At 40.2% G+C, this 19,408-nt stretch overlaps 1 protein-coding gene across 1 annotated transcript in view; it reads left to right on the top strand.

Moving 5' to 3' along the window:
- LOC111536839 (phospholipid-transporting ATPase FetA-like) overlaps nucleotides 1-19,408 on the top strand; it is a 114,842-nt gene that overhangs the window by 31,518 nt on the left and 63,916 nt on the right. Inside the window, exons 3-10 of the mRNA XM_023203361.3 lie at nucleotides 3,828-3,941; nucleotides 4,789-4,887; nucleotides 6,454-6,515; nucleotides 10,104-10,176; nucleotides 10,545-10,615; nucleotides 12,144-12,226; nucleotides 12,997-13,155; nucleotides 15,233-15,321. Coding sequence (XP_023059129.2) covers nucleotides 3,828-3,941; nucleotides 4,789-4,887; nucleotides 6,454-6,515; nucleotides 10,104-10,176; nucleotides 10,545-10,615; nucleotides 12,144-12,226; nucleotides 12,997-13,155; nucleotides 15,233-15,321 — 750 coding nt within the window. The remainder of the gene's footprint in view (nucleotides 1-3,827; nucleotides 3,942-4,788; nucleotides 4,888-6,453; nucleotides 6,516-10,103; nucleotides 10,177-10,544; nucleotides 10,616-12,143; nucleotides 12,227-12,996; nucleotides 13,156-15,232; nucleotides 15,322-19,408) is intronic.

Below are 19,408 nucleotides of genomic sequence, written 5' to 3'. Positions count from 1 at the left end.
ATTTATTTAGTCCATCTTCTATTGATGAACATGTAAATGTCTCCAGTGTTTTGCTATGCTAAGTGGTGCTGAATGAACACCATTATACATATATTTTGGCACATTTGTGTGACTGTATCTTGTGAAAGTTTCCTAAAAGTAAATTGGCTGTGCCAAAAGAAAAACACACTAAAAATTTAAAATTATCAGAGGCCAGATTGCCCCCAAAAATAATTATATCCATTTATGTTTCTACTTAAAGTAGAGACTGCCCATTTCTCCACATTCCTATCAAACTCGCTATTATCAATCTTTTTCATCTTTGCCAGCTCTTAGATGAAAATGACATTCATGTTAATTAGCCTTTTGTATTTATTTTTCTGGAAAATACCTATTAATGATCTTTGCTCACTTTCTATTGGATTGTTCATTTTTCACTTATTTATGTATCTATGACTAGGTAATTCATGAAAAGATATATATTGAAAAGGCGTGCTCCAATACCCCATCTTTGTCCATATCTGCTCCCCTGAGGGAACCACTGTTAGTTTTCTTGTGTGTATTAATCAGATTAGTGTCTCTTTGTGCAAATAAAGCAAATACAAATATATAGTCTTATTTTCCTATTTTTACACTATTCTGAACCTTAACAATGTATCCTGGAGATGTTTTCATCATCATAATTTTGTAATAGTTTTTTTCTTTTTTTCCTGCTTCAGCTATAATATATAGTATTTGCTCTGCAGATTTAACATACATGCATGTGTAGCTATGTATAAATATACATAGCTATAATTATATAAAAATATATGTTTGTGGTCTCTGTGGGATATTAGTTTATGATTTCTGAGTAAGAGTGGTATATTAGTCCAATCTCACACTGCTATAAATAACTACCTGAGACTGGGTAATGTATGAAGAAAAGAGGTTTAATTGACTCACAGTTCCTCAGGCATAACTGGAAGCATGACTGGGAGGCCTCAGGAAACTTTCAATAATGGCAGAAGACAAAGGGGAAGCAAGCACCTTCTTCACGTGGTGGCAGGAAAGACAGAGAGAGAGTGAAGGGGATCCTACACTTTTAAATCATCAGATCTTGTGAGAACACAAGAATAGCATGGGGGAAATCCGCCTCCATGATTCAATCACCCCCCACCAGGTCCCTCTGCAACACTGGGAATTACAATTAAACATGAGATTTGGGTGGGGGACACAGAGCCAAACCGTATCAAATGGTTCTGGATAATAATAGTATCCAAGATATGACCATGAGAGCAGGTTTTTCTCTTCTGTATCTTCTAGACCTACGTAACAAGCAGTGGGGACAGTAAATCTAGGTTTGGGCATCAGACAGATCTGAGCTTGAATATAGCTCAGCCTTTACTAACCTTAATGTCTTAGGCAAGTTTGTTAACTTCTCTGATCTTCAGTTCTTTCATCTGTAAAATGGGCATAATAATGTTCACCTTGCATGGTGGTCATAGGAGTTAAGTATGGTTCTGAAAATATTAGTTCTGTTTCTCCAATAATTAGCCCTTGGAAAAAGGGTATCTCATTTATCTCTGCATACAGAGTATATCTGTGATACAGTTTCTATCACAATGTTATGCACACAGCCAACATTCAATAAATATATATTGAATATTTAATGAGTGAATGAACAGATTTGACTGATTCTGATATATTTAACACCATTTCATTTTCCTGGCCCTGAGCATTGCTCATTTTCCTATTTCTCTGCCTTCTTCCACTGTGATTCCTTGTCATCTTCCCAACTCCTAACTACTGATTCTCATTATATCCTTGGCCTTTTATTCTCTTCTATTTTCCCAGTTAACCTTCAGTCCCATATCACTGCTCAAAGAAAAAAATAACCAAACCAAAATTAACCACCTCTATCATGTTTGAATTTTATCACCTCTGCCAAAAGGACTAAACTCTGAGGAACTTCATAGTTAAGGAGATGTTATTAGGATATTGCTTCTGGTTTTACATTTAAGAGCAAAATGAAACACTCTAGTTGTCAAGTTAGTAAAATAATACCTGTACTTCTATCTTGAGGCAGAATGCTACCTATGAGTAGAAACCTGAAATGTATTAAATGGCTATATAATCAAATGGAAAATCAACAGTGAAGGCTACCTACATCAGTAAGGCCACCTCTCAGAAGATCTTTGGGTCCAAGTATCACAGCCATCTGGACGTAGACACTGAGAAATTCAAAGTATCTTATGATCAAAGAAAGCTATTTCCATGTTAGAATTATATACCCTCATGACAAGAAGCGCCCTTAGAGATCATTTCACTAGAACTTTGTTCGAGACAGACCACGAGCTTCTCCAGAAGAGACCCTGTCTAATTATTTTTCAGCCTCCACTAGTATAGTCCAGCATAGGACTGTGAACAGAGCAAGCCTTGAGAAATGCTATAGTGTCTGATTGATTATTATTTGGAAAATCATGGAGAGAACACCAAGGAAATCTTGGTTTTGGCTTGGATCTTTAAACTCCTAAGTGCTAAGTAATTTGACCAGCTTCTCGTCCCTGAGGAAATAGACCTTGGGCAATGCTTGACTGGATAGCCTATCTAACTTTCTGGGTGGGGACACAAGATTCAGGTTTTAGTCTTAGCACTGAATGGTTTTAATTCTCTGGGAGAAAGACTTTGATGCCCTCCTAAGGCAGGGCCTAGCAAGAATTCTTCATGCTTGAGCAGTATCTGTACTCCAGGCCAGCAGGTAGGTTCTTCTTTTTTTAAAAAAAAAAAAAAAAAACTGTAAGTTCAGGGGCACATGTGCAGGATATGCAGTTTTGCTACATAGGTAAGCCTGTGTCATGGGGATTTTTTGTTCAGATTATTTTATCAGTCAGGTATTAAGCCTAGTATCCATTAGTTATTTTTATTCTTTTGTTCTGTCTTTTTAAATGGAAGAGGTAGGAGATAAGCCCTGAACTTAGAGAATTATTTGGTCTTATTCTCCTGCTTTTAGAGCTCTTAGATTTGAGCTCTGACATCTTAGGACAAATGATTTAAGACTCCAAGGTAGAAAGTAAGATGGTCCTGTGAACATCTTGAGATCAGAATCGAGGAAGTTGACAAGTTCCCATTTTCACTCATCTATAATAGCTGAGATATAAGCCAAAACTCTTTAAATCCTCTTAGGACAATTAAGGGCCAAATGATTCTCCAATGCTGATAGTGATCCCTATTGAAACCTTCAGTGGGCTAGGGTTGAAAGACAGTTTTTAGCTCTTAGCATCTGACATCCTTCAACATTGCAAAAAGCACAGAAAGGCACACCAGACTGAGTTTGCCCGGCTAAGGAAAGCTTTGTTAGAGAGCTCTGGATGCAGTACCTCAATTTCCTCATCCTCAAAAGTACCCCCCTCATAGAGTTGTTGTGAGGAGTAAATGAGTTGCTACATATAAAATGCTAGAAAAGTGCCTTTCACGTAGTAAGTATTCAATAAATGTAAGTTTTTATTGCTGTTGATTTGAATATCATTATTACTATCAATAACATCAATAAACAAGAACTCTATCAGGGCAGAGATACATTCCCCCAAGTATCATATAGAGCAGCCTTGCCTTCTTTATACCCTCTAGGCCTCTCTAGGCCTCAAGGAAAAGGGGGAAATTAGAGATTCCTTCCCTCTCTCCCTCCCCGTGCTGGTGGTTGGAGTTGGGGTGCTTTGGTGGCTTTTTCTCATTTCACTCAGTGGTTTTGGTCTTTTTTGTAGGGGAGGGGTAGACTGGGAGGTAGGGGCAGCTGCTTATTAACCCAGTTTTGAGCTGTCTTTTGTCTAATTGTGTATTTCTTGTTTGTTTGTTTGTTTGTTTACTCACAGAACAATACCATCAAGACCTCAAAATATAGTGTCTTTAATTTCCTACCCCTGAACCTATTTGAACAGTTCCAGAGACTTGCAAATGCATATTTCCTCATTTTGCTATTTTTACAGGTATTGCTTTTGGGGGCCTTTCTCACAGAGTATTTTACGAACCTCTCTGGGGTCAGGCTGTATAATCGGTTTTTCTCCTACCTAAACTGGGAAATGTCTCCTGTCTTTAGACAACAGGAACATGGATGACTGGAGTCTCAGACCAGTCCCTTAGAATAGCTGTGGTCAGGATTAGCTAGTGTATAGCAAGCCTCTATACTAGGAAAGGGACAAGGTCACCACATTCCAAGGAAGGGGAGCTCCTCATCATGGCTGCATTGCCACAGTTCAGCTTAACCATAGGGGGCTACACATTCTTCACTGCAACCACAACTCCAACTCTATTCCTCCTTCTTGTCCCAGCCTCCCTAACATAAAATCAACATATGGGAGTGCTAAAGAAGGTTTAGGATGGTTTAGAATATGAGTGCCAGCATAAGAACAGGAAGCAGGGCAGGGTAGGCCCAAATTGGGAGAGAGGGACAGATCATCTCACTCCTCCTTGTACTGAAGGGTGTGGGAGAGCATGTAGTTTTTCTGTATCTACTCTTACCCACTCTCCACACCCATTACTTTTCACTGTCAAAGGAGAAATGACTCTTTGCCATCAACACAAAGGTTGTGGGGTTCAGTATAGATAGGTAGCAACTTAGAGCCTTTTATTCTTTTCTCCTCCCTTGGGAAATGTTTGCTTATATTTGGGGGGTTATATGAAAGATACAACAGTGGAAAGCAACTAGGACAGTTGGATTTTGTATGAACAAATGGAGGTGAAAATGATGTTGAGGGTGAGGGATGTGGTGGCGGGGGGGAATATATTATCCTTTGAGTTTTCTGACCCAAGATTCTCTCCCTTTCCCTCTCTTAGTTGATTCCTCAGATCTCCTCCTTGACATGGTATACAACTATGACACCCCTGATAGTGGTGCTGTCCATAACAGCCGTGAAAGATGCCATCGACGACCTGGTGAAGTGGCTTCCTCGGCCTCTAGTTCCTCACTGCACCTAGTCAGACTGTGGGCATGAAGGGCTTCCCAGAACTACCTAGTGCTAACAAGAAACCCTGAATGGAAAGAGATATTTTCGTTTCTCCTTTCCTTATCCATCCCAGAGTAATATGCAGTACCTTTAGGCCCAAGATTGGTGGTCTATGTATGGCCAGAAAAGGGCAAAACAAGGTCTTTCTCTGTCTTCCTACTACCACCACTTTTAGCCCCTCTCCCAAGCCTCCTTCCATCTTTAATAACCCACTCTTTCTTTACTCCTCTCTTAGTTTTTTCTAGCTTCATTCTCATCCTTTTTCCTCTGCTCCTCCTCCCACTCTATATTCCCTGTCCCTTCATCCATCTGCCCCTGCTTCATCTCTCCTGTTCTTTCTCTTTCTTCTTATGTCTCCACATTTCCTGTCTCCTCTCCAACTCTATTTTCCTTTCCAACTTTCAATTCTGTTAAGTGTGCACAGCTAGGAACCCTCTGTCCTGGCCTTGAAAGAGAAACTGGCTGACAGTGAGTGCTGCATGGCTTCTTCTTTGCCTCTTACAGCAGGCCCAGCATAGAGGGGTGAGAGTAAGGACCCTGTACCATGCCTACTAGTGGGATTTGGAAAGCCAGTCCGCTAGACCTGCTTGCAGTTTCCCTAAGAAGGTCTTTCTGATTTTGCCAGAACAGATTTTTAGCCTAGTTTGAGAGCACCTTGTTTCCTCAGCACTTTATCTCTATAAACCCAGGATTAGCATGTTGTGGTTTACCTTTCAGTCACAACTTTGATGTATAAAAATATAACTTTATTTCTCTCTAACTGAACTCAGTTTAGCTTATAACCACATGCATACCCCATCTTAACTCTCTCCAATGAGAACCAAAAATTAATTTGCCAATTCACTGTAACCCAATTACTTCTGGTTTAGAATTCAGTCTCTTTATGGTAAATATTTGGACAATTTTGAATTCTGACAAATTTAGGATTCTCTCTGCCCCACTCCCAGTCCTACCCTTTACTCAGGGAGTAATCTCAACTGGAAGGAAGAGATTTATGTGAATCCTGGCATCAGGACATAGCCTCTATTTTTTTCCCTTCTATTTGGTCTTTAAATATTGGCCTCTTTCCTCAGCCACTATAGAAGCCTTTGTATGTCAACCATAGTTGGAGGTAAGGTAGGAGTCTGCTTGAGAATACTCAGCTTTCCCCACACCTACCCAGGCACATGGGATTCTGTAGCCCTGCGCATCATTTGAATTGTGTCCTCTGTAGCTTTTGACATGTTATTCTCATTCTCCCAGCTTTTTTGCTTTTGATACTTAAAACCAAGATTTTGCCTCTTTCTTCTCCCTGGATTCTTTTCCTGCCCTCTCTTCCCAGCTTCCCAGAGATAATCAACCTCTTGGCCTGGTTTTAAGGAAAGAAGGGCTTAGGATAGGAGAAAAGGAGAATTACAAAGAAGAGAACTACATTGTGTAATATTTTAAAATGTTAATCTTCTATATGCAGTTTGTTATAGGTCTATTTCCTGAACATTTTCTTGTGTGATTTTAGAAAAGGCATCAAAGTGATGATCGAGTCAACAACCTGCCTGTTCTGCTACTGGTAAATGGCAAGTAAGTTCTTCTAGGGAAGCTAGTTTAGGTAGAATCAGTCCTGAGAAAGGGTTGGGCTTAGTTCAGGACACTGAAAAGAACCTCAGACATAGAAATAATTTGTTTCTAGATCTAGCATGCCCTGAATTTGTCATGTCACCTCAGATAACTGTGTGGGCCTCATTTTTCTTTTCTATAAAATAGAAATAATATTCTCTACCTTAGAGGATACTTGTGAAAATAGAAATAAAATAATATATATTAAAGTAATCAATATTTTATATTACTATGCAAGTGATATTATTAGTGTGGTAGTTAGCATGGAAACATCTGTCTTTAGAACATTAATGGATTCTGACGTGGTTTTTGTCCATTCTACTATAGCCTTTGGTCAGGTCATCTTTTCTGTTAGCAATTCAAACAGAGTATTGAAGTTGGCCCCACTGCTGTAGTGTTTGGTCATAGCTATCTAAAGTGTTGCAGGAATGGAAGAAGGAAGGCATATTCCTATGTAAGGCAAAATATGAAGACTGTCCTAAGAGGTACAAAAAATTACTATAGAAATTAATAAAAAATAAGCAATTATAACTGGTTAAAGGAATCAAGGAAGACTTTCTGGAAGAAGTGTGGTGTTTGTACTAGGCCTTAAGGGAAGGGGAAGAATTCGACAAGTAGAGACTGTGTGAAAGGAAAAGGGACTAGTGTGAGCAGAAGCATGATTGCAAGAAAGTGCAAACCTGAAGGAGTTCAGGATTGAGGTCCAGCCTTTATTATGGTGGCCTTACCGAACACACAATAGCTATCATCTCAAGAGCTTGGGCAGCTAATCCTGTTGTGTATTGTGTCTGCTGATTCTTACTCATGATGGATTGTATCCTCAAGAGTTTTGACCTGTTGAAATGTCCCATAAGATACCACCAAAAAATTCAGTTGTAGTTAAAAAGAAAAGAAGGGAAATAGAAATAAAAAGAAAAGAAAAGACAAAGCTGAATATATTAAGAATTGCTGACCAAAAGGATTTAGTCAAATCAACTCACCCAAGTAGCTTGAGCACTTGGGTTTTATAAGATTATTGAAGAATTTGTCAGAGAGGAATTTTAAGGTGGGATTTAACAGACAAGACCCTGGTTAGACTTTGTAAGCTACCGAGTAACTGATTAGTTTAATATGCAGAGGTGAGGTTGGTTGTTGAAATAGTCTACGTTCCAGAAAACAGCTTTCTTTTTCTAGAACACATGGGTCTAAACAGAGCTGCTATTTTAAAAGTTTATCTGTTTTGTAAGTTGTAATTTTTGTCATTTTTCATTTCTCAATAATTTTGTTTACAAACACATCGTTAGTAGAACTTTCTTTAAGGGAATTCTATGTGGCTGGAGGTAAGGTTGTATCCCTTTATAAGGGTTTGTGTTTGTTTCTGCCAGTTGACTCTGCTGATACCTAATTTGAAAGAAGTATAAATTTGAGCCCCATCGAATATGAGGTTACAGATTTTCGGGGAAGAGTCCTCCACTCACTAACCCCCGCAACCCTCCAGACTAAGATAGACAAACTTTCTTGCCAGCGAGCCAATTTTTTTTAGATCACTCTTTCACTAATGGTGTTGCCCTTCAAGGGTCCTGACTTTATGAGAAATTCTTAGTTTTAACTCACTGACTCTCAAAATCATAAGGCTTTATCTCTTGTCCCTTTGGTGGGAGAAACTGAAATTCAAATTATTAGATTATTAAAACTGGCAATCTTTCCCCAACCCAGGGCAAGAACAGCTTCAGAACATGCTTACTGTTTTGGATTACAAGACTGAGTATTTTAAATCAGTAAGGAATGTCTTCACCTCTCCCAGATCTGGGACCCATGATTGTTACAATGTCCAGGAACAAACTGGTAATAGTTTGGCAGCTCCTTATGTAAGAAATTATAAATTTTTATATCTCGAGGAGAAACCAGAATGTGACAGCACTTGTTCCTCTTTATGTTTTACTGGTGACAACCATGGAAGATAGAATGCCAGAGTAACAGTGAATGTCAAGTCAATACAAAATAAAACAAACACCCAGACGTCTGTCTCCAAGGCTTGTAGCTACTACTCTACAGTACTGTCAGAAAAGTATTTAAAAGAAACAGTGGATTCATATAAAAGGACTTTTTTTGGAAAAGTTGGCCCTCCTCAAAGCAGCTCTCTTCTTAGGAAAGGTGTTCTAGGAATACCCATGCCTATGTGTAGCTGGCAAAGTGGTGATGTATGTCATGCCCTGAGGATAACAATCCTGCATTCAGAGACAAAACAGACAGTGTCCTATAGACTCTTTTTCCCACTCTTTGGGTGCTTGGCATAATATAACTGTTGCAAGGATATAGCTCATGTTTCCAAAATGCTTGTGGCAATATGTACATTCTTCTTAGTCTTTTCTCAGGGAGGAAGGATTTATGGACCCTGTTTATTTGGGGAAATTGAGGTTGAAAAAAAAAAAAGAGGAGGGCAGCAAACCACTATTATTGTAGAATCTGCTCATACTGCCAGGCTACCTTTTATGGAAAGTAGGGATGTGAGGATCAAAGATAATCTAATTTTAACATAGGTAGATAAAGACCGGGCGCAGTGGCTCACACCTGTAATCCCAGCACTTTGGGAGGCCAAGGCAGGTGGATCACGAGGTCAGGAGTTCGAGACCAGCCTGGCCAATATGGTGAAACCTCGTCTCTACTAAAAATACAAAAACTAGCCGGGCATAGTGACCCAAGCCTGTAGTCGCAGTTATTCGGGAGGCTGAGGCAGAAGAATCGCTTGAACCCAGGAGGCAGAGGGTGCAGTGAGCCAAGATCATGCCACTGTACTCCAGCCTGGGAGACAGAGTGAGACTCTGTCTCAAAACAAAACAAAACAAAAGTAGATAAAATTGATGTGACCTTATGATAGAACACATTTAAGTTATCAAAAAGAATGAGCTACATCTTCTATATATGCTCTCCAAGATGGACTGTTAAATGAAAAATGCAAAGTGCAGAAAATTATGTATCTGGTATGTGGCTTTTAAATGTGATTTACATGTGTGTTATATGTGACTACATGGATTGATATTTTCTAGAAATAAATATAAAAATATTATTAACAGTGGCTATCCTTGGGGAGCAAAACTAAAGACTGGTAACAGAGAAGACTTTAATTTTTTCCTTTTACACACTTTACCATTGGAACTATTTTACTTTAAAAACTTTTCTTTTTAAATATTTTTGAGAAAGGGCCTTGATGTATTGCTCGGGCTGGTCTCGAACTGCTGGCCTCAAGCAGTCCTCCCAACTCAGCCTCCCAAAGTGCTAGGATTACAGGAATGAGCCACCACACCTGGCTGAAAAAATAAAAAATAAAAATAAAATAAATGTATGTGCATGTATGTCTACAGATACGTTTGTAGGGCTTTAGAACCCTTATAGCCTGAAGTCAAGAGAAATGGGCCCCACTCTTGATTGCAGCAAGGATGCATCACAGACCAGTTTGAGCCTTGTCTTTATTCCTTTCAGCCTTTTTTGGAGGTTGGGGAAATCATCTTGATTGTGAAAGCAGAGCTTTGGGGAAATTCTCAGAGCAGATATTCAAAGGTTATTTTCTTATAGGATGAAGGAGGACAAATGGATGAATGTTCAAGTGGGAGATATAATAAAACTAGAAAATAATCAACCTGTCACGGTGAGTACCTCTTTTGGCTGTGACTTGTTCTTTTTTGGATTGAGTGGGTAACCAGGGACTCTTGGACCACTTCTGCTACCACTCCTTTTGATGACCTTCATTGCCTCATTTTGCATCAGAAATCAATAGCTCTTGCCGTAAGAAGCTTGTTCTTGCCTATTTCTCACTGTAGTTACAGGGAAAGTGTGAGTAGCTTTGGGAGAGGGTGTATGATAGCAGTGATAGATCCTAGACAAAGAAATTAAATCAGTGTCTGTAAAATGCTTAGGGTGAACATCTGTTCCTAAGGTGACTGCTTTTGTCACACTATAATGTTAAAAGCCCACCTTCCTGCTTTCCTGACTTTCTTTTGACTTTTCTGACCACAGGCAGATGTACTATTACTCTCTAGCAGTGAGCCATATAGTCTGACATACATAGAGACAGCAGACCTGGATGGGTAAGTGTTCCCTCCTGACGCTCCATTAAGATGATTTAGCCAGCTTAGAGTGGTCTCTCACTGAGGGGTAGCATTAGGCAGGGAATTAATTTTATTCTTAGATGGAATATTGAATATATGAGCCAGAGAGCCTAGAAATATCCAGATAAGAGAAGATGGACACCACATCCTTGGGACCCTCAAGTCTAAGACTGAGGTCTTGACAGGAACAATTGAGCATTCACTGGGCACAGAATAGGGCAAATAAACCCCACATTCTCCATCTCTAAATTAGAGACACTCTGGCCATATTCTGTAATGCTGAGTAGCAGGAAAGAGGATAACAGAACTGTAACATTTCAGAGTACAGTTTCAAAGTTTCCAAGGGAAAAATTTTGAATATAAAAGTATCTATTCACTGATAAAATATCATGTTCTATAAAGGATTTAAGGTAGAAATTTATTAACATCCAAAAGCTAAGGTCTTAAAGAGGATAGAGCCATTTGCAGAAAGCTTGTCCTGGGAGTTTTGTATTGATCTTCATTCCTACAACTGTACTTCTTGATGCACACAACTTTTTGAAACATGAATTCCATTTTTCTTTTTGTCTATGCATTCCAGCAAGCAGTTACTTAAGAGCCTGTCATGGGCCCCATAAATATTTATGAGGTGTGGAGTATGTTTCCTTGGAGGTATGTGCAAGTTTTTATCAGGATCTGCTCCTTATTCTTTTTTTAAAAATTTAATTTAATTTAAAAAATAGAGACAAGGTCTCACTGTGTTGTCCAGGCTGGCGTTGAACTCCTGAGCTCAAGTGATCCTCCCGCCTCTGCCTTCCAAAGTGCTAGGATCACAGGCATGAGCGACCATGCCTGGCCAAACTCCTTATTCTTTTTTGTTGTTGTTGTTTGTTTGTTTTGTTTTGTTTTTTTGAGACGGAGTCTCACTCTGTTGCCCAGGCTGGAGTACAGTGGCGCGATCTTGGCTCACTGCAAGCTCCACCTCCTGGGTTCACGCCATTCTCCTGCCTCAGCTTCCCAAGTAGTTGTGACTACAGGCGCCCGCCACCACACCCAGCTAATTTTTTGTATTTTTAGTAGAGATGGGGTTTCACTGTGTTAGCCAGGATGGTCTTGATCTCCTGACCTCGTGATCCGCCCCTCTCGGACTCCCAAAGTGCTAGGATTACAGGCATATTCCTTATTCTTGAAGGGAGCAGGTACTATCTCCAGGTTGTTTATGATGTTTCTTCAGCCTCTCTAGAGCACCTGACCAGCTAGATCTCATGAGTTAAGTAGTGGCAGTGTGTTGCAGGGAGTCAGAGGAAAGAGATGGGAGTGAATGGCTAACACTCAGCTTCCTTGAAGAGCCATCTCACCTCAATACTGAGAGAGGAGCAGTGGGAGTGACTTTTACAGCTCAGACTCAAAGCCCAGGCTCTACTGGTAACATCTATTTTCTAAAACTCCATGAAAAAGTAGGAGATACTGCACCTGTGCAACAGTTCTGTTTGTGTCCTATACTCTGGTCACTTGTCTTTTACTCTAGTGAAACCAACCTGAAAGTGAAGCAGGCCATCTCAGTTACCAGTGACATGGAAGATCGCCTGGAGCTTCTGTCTGCCTTTAATGGTGAGTTAGGAAATGGGTTTTCCTACCTAAATTTTCATCAGTAGAGAACTGGTTAAATAAAGTATGCTACATCCATAGTGATTTCTATACAACTTATTACAACAATATGCAAGTTGATATTTATTGAAAAATAAAAAATACAACATGTAATTAAAAGAAAAATACAATTTACAAAAGACTGTATACTGTATATAACATAAACCTGTTTTTGGAAACATGGGTATGTTTATGAGTACTTATATAGAAAAAACATAGACGGATGTACTTCAAAAGGTAAATAGCACTTTTCTCAAGACAGTGAATGAATTTTACTTCCTTCTTTACCATTTTAGTATTGCTTAAACACTTACAAAAGGCATATTTACTTTACTAATCAGGAAAAGGTCAAGTTGTTTCCATTTTGAAAAAAATACTAGGTTCGCTTTAAGTCATTTTTGAGTTTCTTCAGATTCAGAGCTCATATGATCTGGCAGTACTGATGTCACCATCATGTGGGGTTTTCTCTCTCTCTGGATGATCCATGTCACATACAGAGTTATTCTTCTTTAGTGCCAAGAAACCTTTGTCTGCCTTTCTTGAAGGAGCTGGTGAGAAATGTGCAGTAACTGAGAGAGGCTAGGAAAAAGATGTGTATGTATTTTGAAAGAAGGATTTTATTTCCTCCTTTCTATTAAGTCTCCTTCCATCCTTAGGAAAGGCCTAAGATTACAGATGCAGAACTCTTATACCTTCTTATACAGATGCAGAACTCTTATTACATTTTTCTGCAGGAGAAGTGAGATGTGAGGCTCCCAATAACAAATTGGACAGATTCTCAGGTATACTGACCTATAAGGGGAAAAACTACTTCCTGGACCATGACAAGCTGCTACTCCGAGGCTGCATCATCAGGAATACAGACTGGTGCTATGGCTTGGTGATCTATACTGGTACCTTTCCCTTGGCCCCCAGACTAAATTCCATTCATGGCTGAGCTATGGGTACTTAGTTTTCAGGATATGGATATGACACTCGGATATATATCAGAACACTATGGCTTTGAGACAGATAGGCAGGTGGGTGGGTGGATGGATGGATGGATGGATGGGAGATTTGTGGGAAAAAAACTTTGTTTCTTAGGGGAAAAAAAGTGACTTCTGTTTCCAAGCAATGAACTTCCAACATATCGGTTCTACCTTTGTTAGAGGAAAGCATTGCATTCCAAAACCACAGGGCATTCGTGAGTCTCTTTGACCAGATCTGGACACAGGAGAGGGTATACATGCAGAGGAAGTACAATAGAATTACCACATGAAGGGGGAGAGTATACATGTGAACTATTCCCATGAAGAGAGGATGGATACAATGCTTATTATAGAGAAAAATATAATGTAAAAAGTTCATACCAGAGAAAAGTCACATATGGATCATTAATAGTGGCCCCTCTTGAGATGTCATTTAGAACCACAATTCATTATATTTAGTAAGAGATTTTCTTGGGTTATGATGTGGTTCAGGAAAATGGAGGAAGCCTCTGTGCTACCCCAGTCCCTCAGTGGCAACAACCATAGTAGGAAATATCAAGAAAGATTTACCACAGTGAATATTATTCAACTCAGATTCCCAGAGCTCCCCTTCTAGAGCATCTACTCCTAGACATGAGGCTTCTACACTCCTTGCTTCTGTGAAAACTAATGAGACCAAATCCCTAGGGAGAAGCTTAAGAGTCTAGGGAGGCCCTGGTGGAACTTCTTTCATTGGTTCTTGATTTAGAGTGGCAATGACTAGGCTACCTAATTCCCAAACTCAAAAGACTTAACTTAGACTTATTTTCTTCACTGTATATACTTCAGCAACTACTCACACACAATTGCCACTCATAAAAAGTTCATTTTTCAGCAAAAGGTTTTTCTTTCCCAAAAGCAATAACAGTGAGGCTGCCAACCAGCACAAATGTAGTTAAGTTTTCCCAAGGTTAGTTACATTGTAGTATCTTTGGGAAGCTCTGAGCAGAGACTAATGCCACCTAAAAGCATTTTGAGGTATTTGTATGGAATTGAGTTGCTGTTCCTGCTACATGATGTCCAAGTTCTATGATGATTTCCACCTTCTTCGTGAAGCCTGGGGCAAGTCAGTCTAAGGACCCTTAGAAGATATGGTACCTGTAGCTTCTAGGCTGTAAGCCAAACTTCTCATGTCTTGAAGCCCTTTGAGGAATGCTTAAGAGGAAAGAATGGCATAGCTTATGCTCTGCACTCCCACTGTTTGTCCACATATCAGAGATGTCCTAGCTCCCCATGTGTAAACATTGATGAAATTCCTTTATCTGTCCTTTATCAGAACACATGTTAGAATAATGGTCAGATGGTGAAAGGCCAGAAAAATTGCTGCTTACAGTTTCTTCTAAACCTCTTACATTTTCTCTGGAGCCATAGCTCAAGTTAGTAATTTCCAGCTCTAGTCTCATTGGCCATTAAAAGCTCCTTACTTCTGCCTGCCATCTGCCCTGTTGTGAAGAAACATGGAATCTCTGTCTCTCAGCTCCAGAGGAGTCTCAGCTCCCCTGCTTCCACCTCAGAAGAAATCACTGCCATTGCCTTTTTGTTTCTTCCATTCCCAGTTAGAAACTTTCAATATAGCCTGAGCCAGCAGTGGACTTCCTCAAAAGATGATGGGGATCTCTTTATCAGAAAATTCTTTCTCTAAGCTAAATAAACCAGACGGTGATCAGAGAGAAGCTTGCGACTCCTCTTCTAATTTAACTCATCTATGAAAGTTGAGACTGTCTGAGGTGCTACAAAGAGAGGGATCTGCATGAGTGTACTTTAAAGAAGACGTTGGAACTATCCTTAGAAAAAATTTTCCATTTTTTGAGGTATTGAAAACTGTGAGCCTTTCTCTAGGACTTTATCCTCTAGCATTGGAAAGTGGTTAGGTTAGATTATCATAAAGATACAGTTCAACCAATTCCAAGCCTCTGAGTATGTTCAGTGATTCTAATATCTGATATCTTCCTGTTTTATTTAGGGCCAGACACCAAATTAATGCAGAACAGTGGAAAGTCCACTTTTAAACGAACACAGATAGATCATCTCATGAATGTCCTTGTACTCTGGGTAAGTTAAATACTTTTTTTTTCTTTGTTTCTTTACAAATAGACATACTTCCCTTCGTTTCACAGAAGAAATGGCATTTCCAGTTCAGAATTTAGCTGTTTGAAAGTCTCAAGCAGTCTTAGGATCCCAGAGATTAAGATCTGAGGCAGAAAAGAACAGACAAGTTACAAGAGAGTCTAGCTTATACCTCTGTTAGGAAGAATAGTCACAAAGTATTTAAAAAGGTATTATGCTTTGATTAGTGGTACAAGAATGGATCAAGGACCCAGTTTAGAAATTAAGACATATTTTTATTTTCTCATAATCAGTTTTATTCATGACCACTGTATTTTTTTTATTTTTTTATTTTTTTATTTTTTTATTTTTTTGAGACGGAGTCTCGCTCTGTCACCCAGGCTGGAGTGCAGTGGCTGGATCTCAGCTCACTGGAAGCTCCGCCTCCCAGGTTCCTGCCATTCTCCTGCCTCAGCCTCCCGAGTAGCTGGGACTACAGGCGGCCGCCACCTCACCCGGCTAGTTTTTTGTATTGTTAGTAGAGACGGGGTTTCACCATGTTAGCCAGGATGGTCTCGATCTCCTGACCTCGTGATCCACCCATCTCGGCCTCCCAAAGTGCTGGGATTACAGGCTTGAGCCACCGCGCCCGGCCTTTCATGACCACTTTAATAAAGCCTTACTTAGACTAGTAAAACACCTAATTTAAACTGATGATTTTCAAACTCTTTTCTCAGAGGAGTCTTAAGGTCTGGTGCAGTGGGAATAGGGGCGATCAAGTGGATTTTATTCTAGCCTCCTCATTTTGAAGTTCTTGCTTTAAAAAGAACAGCTTCCTGTTTATCTATTTTATACAATTTCAGTTGTAAAAATAGAGGGTGTTCTATTAAGAAGTGAAATTTGAAAAGCACTACAATATATAACAATCAGCTTTGATAATAGATGTTTAAGTTGAAGACTAATAAATTATTTCTGCTATCTGACATAAGCTGACTTTATTCTTACTAGATATAGACAGATAAAGTTCCTCTCTCAAACAGCTTCTTTGCATAGCTGAACAGTTCCTGTAATGCCTACACTTGATCTCATAACTTTTCAATTCATTTTTACTGTATTGTTTAGACTCTGAAAACTCAAAAAATACCTTTTCTTTGTATATTCTTATCATTAATATTTGAATTATAAACTACCTTTTCTTCTTTATTATGGGAAACATCCCAGATCCTTTTCAAAATCCTTTGGATCTAGCAAAAGGGATTTTAGAAAATTAGGAAGGTTCGTTCAGCTCAGAAACTAGTATTCATTATACTTCTCTTTCTACTATTGAGTAAGTAGTTTTCAGCAGTTGATCAAAGTTCCATTTCCTAGTTTCTTAATGAGGAAGACAATCATGGTCAAGAATTCAGGAAAGTAACATGGGCAAATACGCTTTTGACAACATTAGCAACATATATCATTAGACAGTAGGCTAGGTCATTTAGCCTAGGCTTGTCTTCAAAACAGGATGTCTTCAAATGGGTGTGATGGCCCACACCTGTAATCCCAGCAGGTTGGGAGGCCGAGGTAGGAGGATTGTTCAAGCCCAGAAGTTTGAGAGCAGCCTGGGAAACAGCGAGACCCCATCTCTATAAAAAAAAACAACAAAACACAAAAACACAGGTGGAACAAGATGGCTGAATAGAAGTCTTTATTAATCACCCCCCCACACCCCCACAGAAACACCAAATTTAACAACTATCCACATATAAAAGTACCTTCATAAGAAACAAAAATGAGGTGAACAATCACAATACCTGGTTTTAACATCATATCACTGAAAGAAGCATTGAAGACAATCTTGAATTACTGATGCCACCATTCCCCCATCTCCTGGTGGCCATGCATGGTGCAAAGAACTTGTAAGCCTTGGGGAGGGAGAGCACAGTAATTGTGGAACACTGCATTGAACTCAGTGCTGTTCTGTCATAGCAGAAAGCAAAACAAGCTGAACTCCACTGACACCCACCCATAGAAGGAGCATTTAGACCAACCCTAGCCAGAAGGAATCGCCCATCCCAGCAGTCAGAACTTCAGTTTTGTCAAGCCTTACCACCTTGGGCGAAAGTGCTCTGGGGTCCTAAATAAGCTTGAAGGCAGTCTAGGCCACAAAGACTACCATTCCTAGGCAAGCCCTAATGCTTTACTGAACTTAGAGCCAGTAGACATGGGGCAGGGGGGCGGTGCACACAACCTAGTGAAACATCAGCCAGAGCAGAGAAGAAGGTAATGTTAATACTACCACTCCCACAACCCCAGGCAGCACAGCTTGTAGTAACAAAAGTGACTCCTTTCTTCTGCATGAGGAGATGGAAGAGTAAAGAGGCCTTTGTCTTGCAAATTGGAGACCAGGTCAACCACAGTACCATAGGGCAGTGGACAGAGTCATGAAGCCCCTATTCTAGGCCCTAGCTCCCAGACAGCATATCTAGATATACCCTGGACCAGAAGGGAACCTGCTGTCTTGAAGGGAAGGACCCAGTCCTGGCAGGGTCATCACCTGCTGACTAAAGAGCCCTTGGGCCCTGAAGGACCAGCAGCAATACCCAGGTAGTACATTATGAGCCTTGGATGAGACTGTAGAGTGGCAGCATCTAGATGTGCTGGCTTCAGGTGAAACCCAGCACATTCCCAGCCATGGTGACTATGGTGAGAGACTTCTGCTTGAGAAAAGCATAGGGAACGGTAAAAAGGACTTTGTCTTACAGCTTAGGTACCAGCTCAGCCACAGTGGGGTAGAACAGCACGTGGGCCCTTGGTGCCCCTGATTCCAGCCTTGGCTCTTGGATGGTATTTCTGGACCTGCCTTGAGCCAGAGGGGAGCCCGCTTCCCTGAAGGGTGAGTCCCAAGACTGACAGTATTCAACACAAGCTGACTAAGCCCTTGGGCCTTAAGTGAACATTGGCAGTAGCCTGGCAGTACCCTCCATAGGTCTTTGATGGTGGCCATGGGGACTGGCTCCTCTGCCTGTGGAAATGGGAGGGAAGAGTGGGAAGAACTTTGTCTTATGGTTTGAGGGTCAGCTCAGCCATAGTAGAATAGAGTACCAGGTAGACTTTTAAGGTTTTTTACTTTAGTCTCTGGCTCCCAGACTGCATCTCTGGACATGCTGGGGGCTGAGGAAATTCACAGCACTAAAGGAAAGGACATAAGCCTGGCTGGCTTCACCATCTGCTGATTGTGGAACCCTGGGGCTTGAAGTGAACATAGGCAGTAGCCAGGTAATAGTGGTCACAGCAGGCCTTGGGTGAGACTCAGTGCTGTGCTGACTTCAGGTGTGACTCCAGCACAGTCCCAGTGGTGGTAGCCTCAGAGTTGCTTGTGGCATCCCACACCCAGCTCTAGGTGGCTTGGCACAGAGATAGACTAAATCTGTTAGAAAGGAAAGAGAACAAGAGTTTCTGCCTGGTAATCCAGAGAATTCTTCCAGATTTATTCAAGACCACCAAGGTGATACTTCTATCAGTCTCCAAGAACTGCAGCATTACTGGGTTTTGGGTGCCCTCTAATGCAGATATGGCTTAGATCACAACACCCAAGTCCTTTCAAATACCTGTAAAGCCTTCCCAAGAAAGGTAAAAAGAAGACCAGACTACAGAGACTATAAAAACAATTAATATCTAACTCTTCAATGCCCAGACACCAACAAACATCAAGACCATTCAGGAAAACATGACCTCACCAAACAAACTAAATAAGGCACCAGGGACCAATCATGGAGAAACAGATATGTCACCTTTCAGACAGATAATTCAAAATAGCTGTTTTGAGGAAACGCAAAGAAATTCAAGATAACACAAAGAAGGAATTCGGAATTATATCAAGTAAATTTAACAAAGAGGCTGAAATAGTTAAAAAGAAACAGAAATTCTAGAGTTGAAAAATACAATTGACATATTGAAGAATGCATCAGAGTATTTTAATAGCAGAATTGATGGAGCAGAAGAAAGAATTAATGAGCTTAAAGACAGGCTATTTGAAGATAAACAGAGAAGATAAAAGAAAAAGAAATGAAGCACTCATACAAGATCTAGATAATAACCTTAAAAGGGCAAA

The sequence above is a fragment of the Piliocolobus tephrosceles genome, chromosome 14, assembly GCF_002776525.5.
Source record: "Piliocolobus tephrosceles isolate RC106 chromosome 14, ASM277652v3, whole genome shotgun sequence".
Taxonomy (NCBI): domain Eukaryota; kingdom Metazoa; phylum Chordata; class Mammalia; order Primates; family Cercopithecidae; genus Piliocolobus; species Piliocolobus tephrosceles.
The sequence above is the reverse complement of the archived record's forward strand: the minus strand, read 5'-3'. Positions and strand labels throughout refer to the sequence as shown.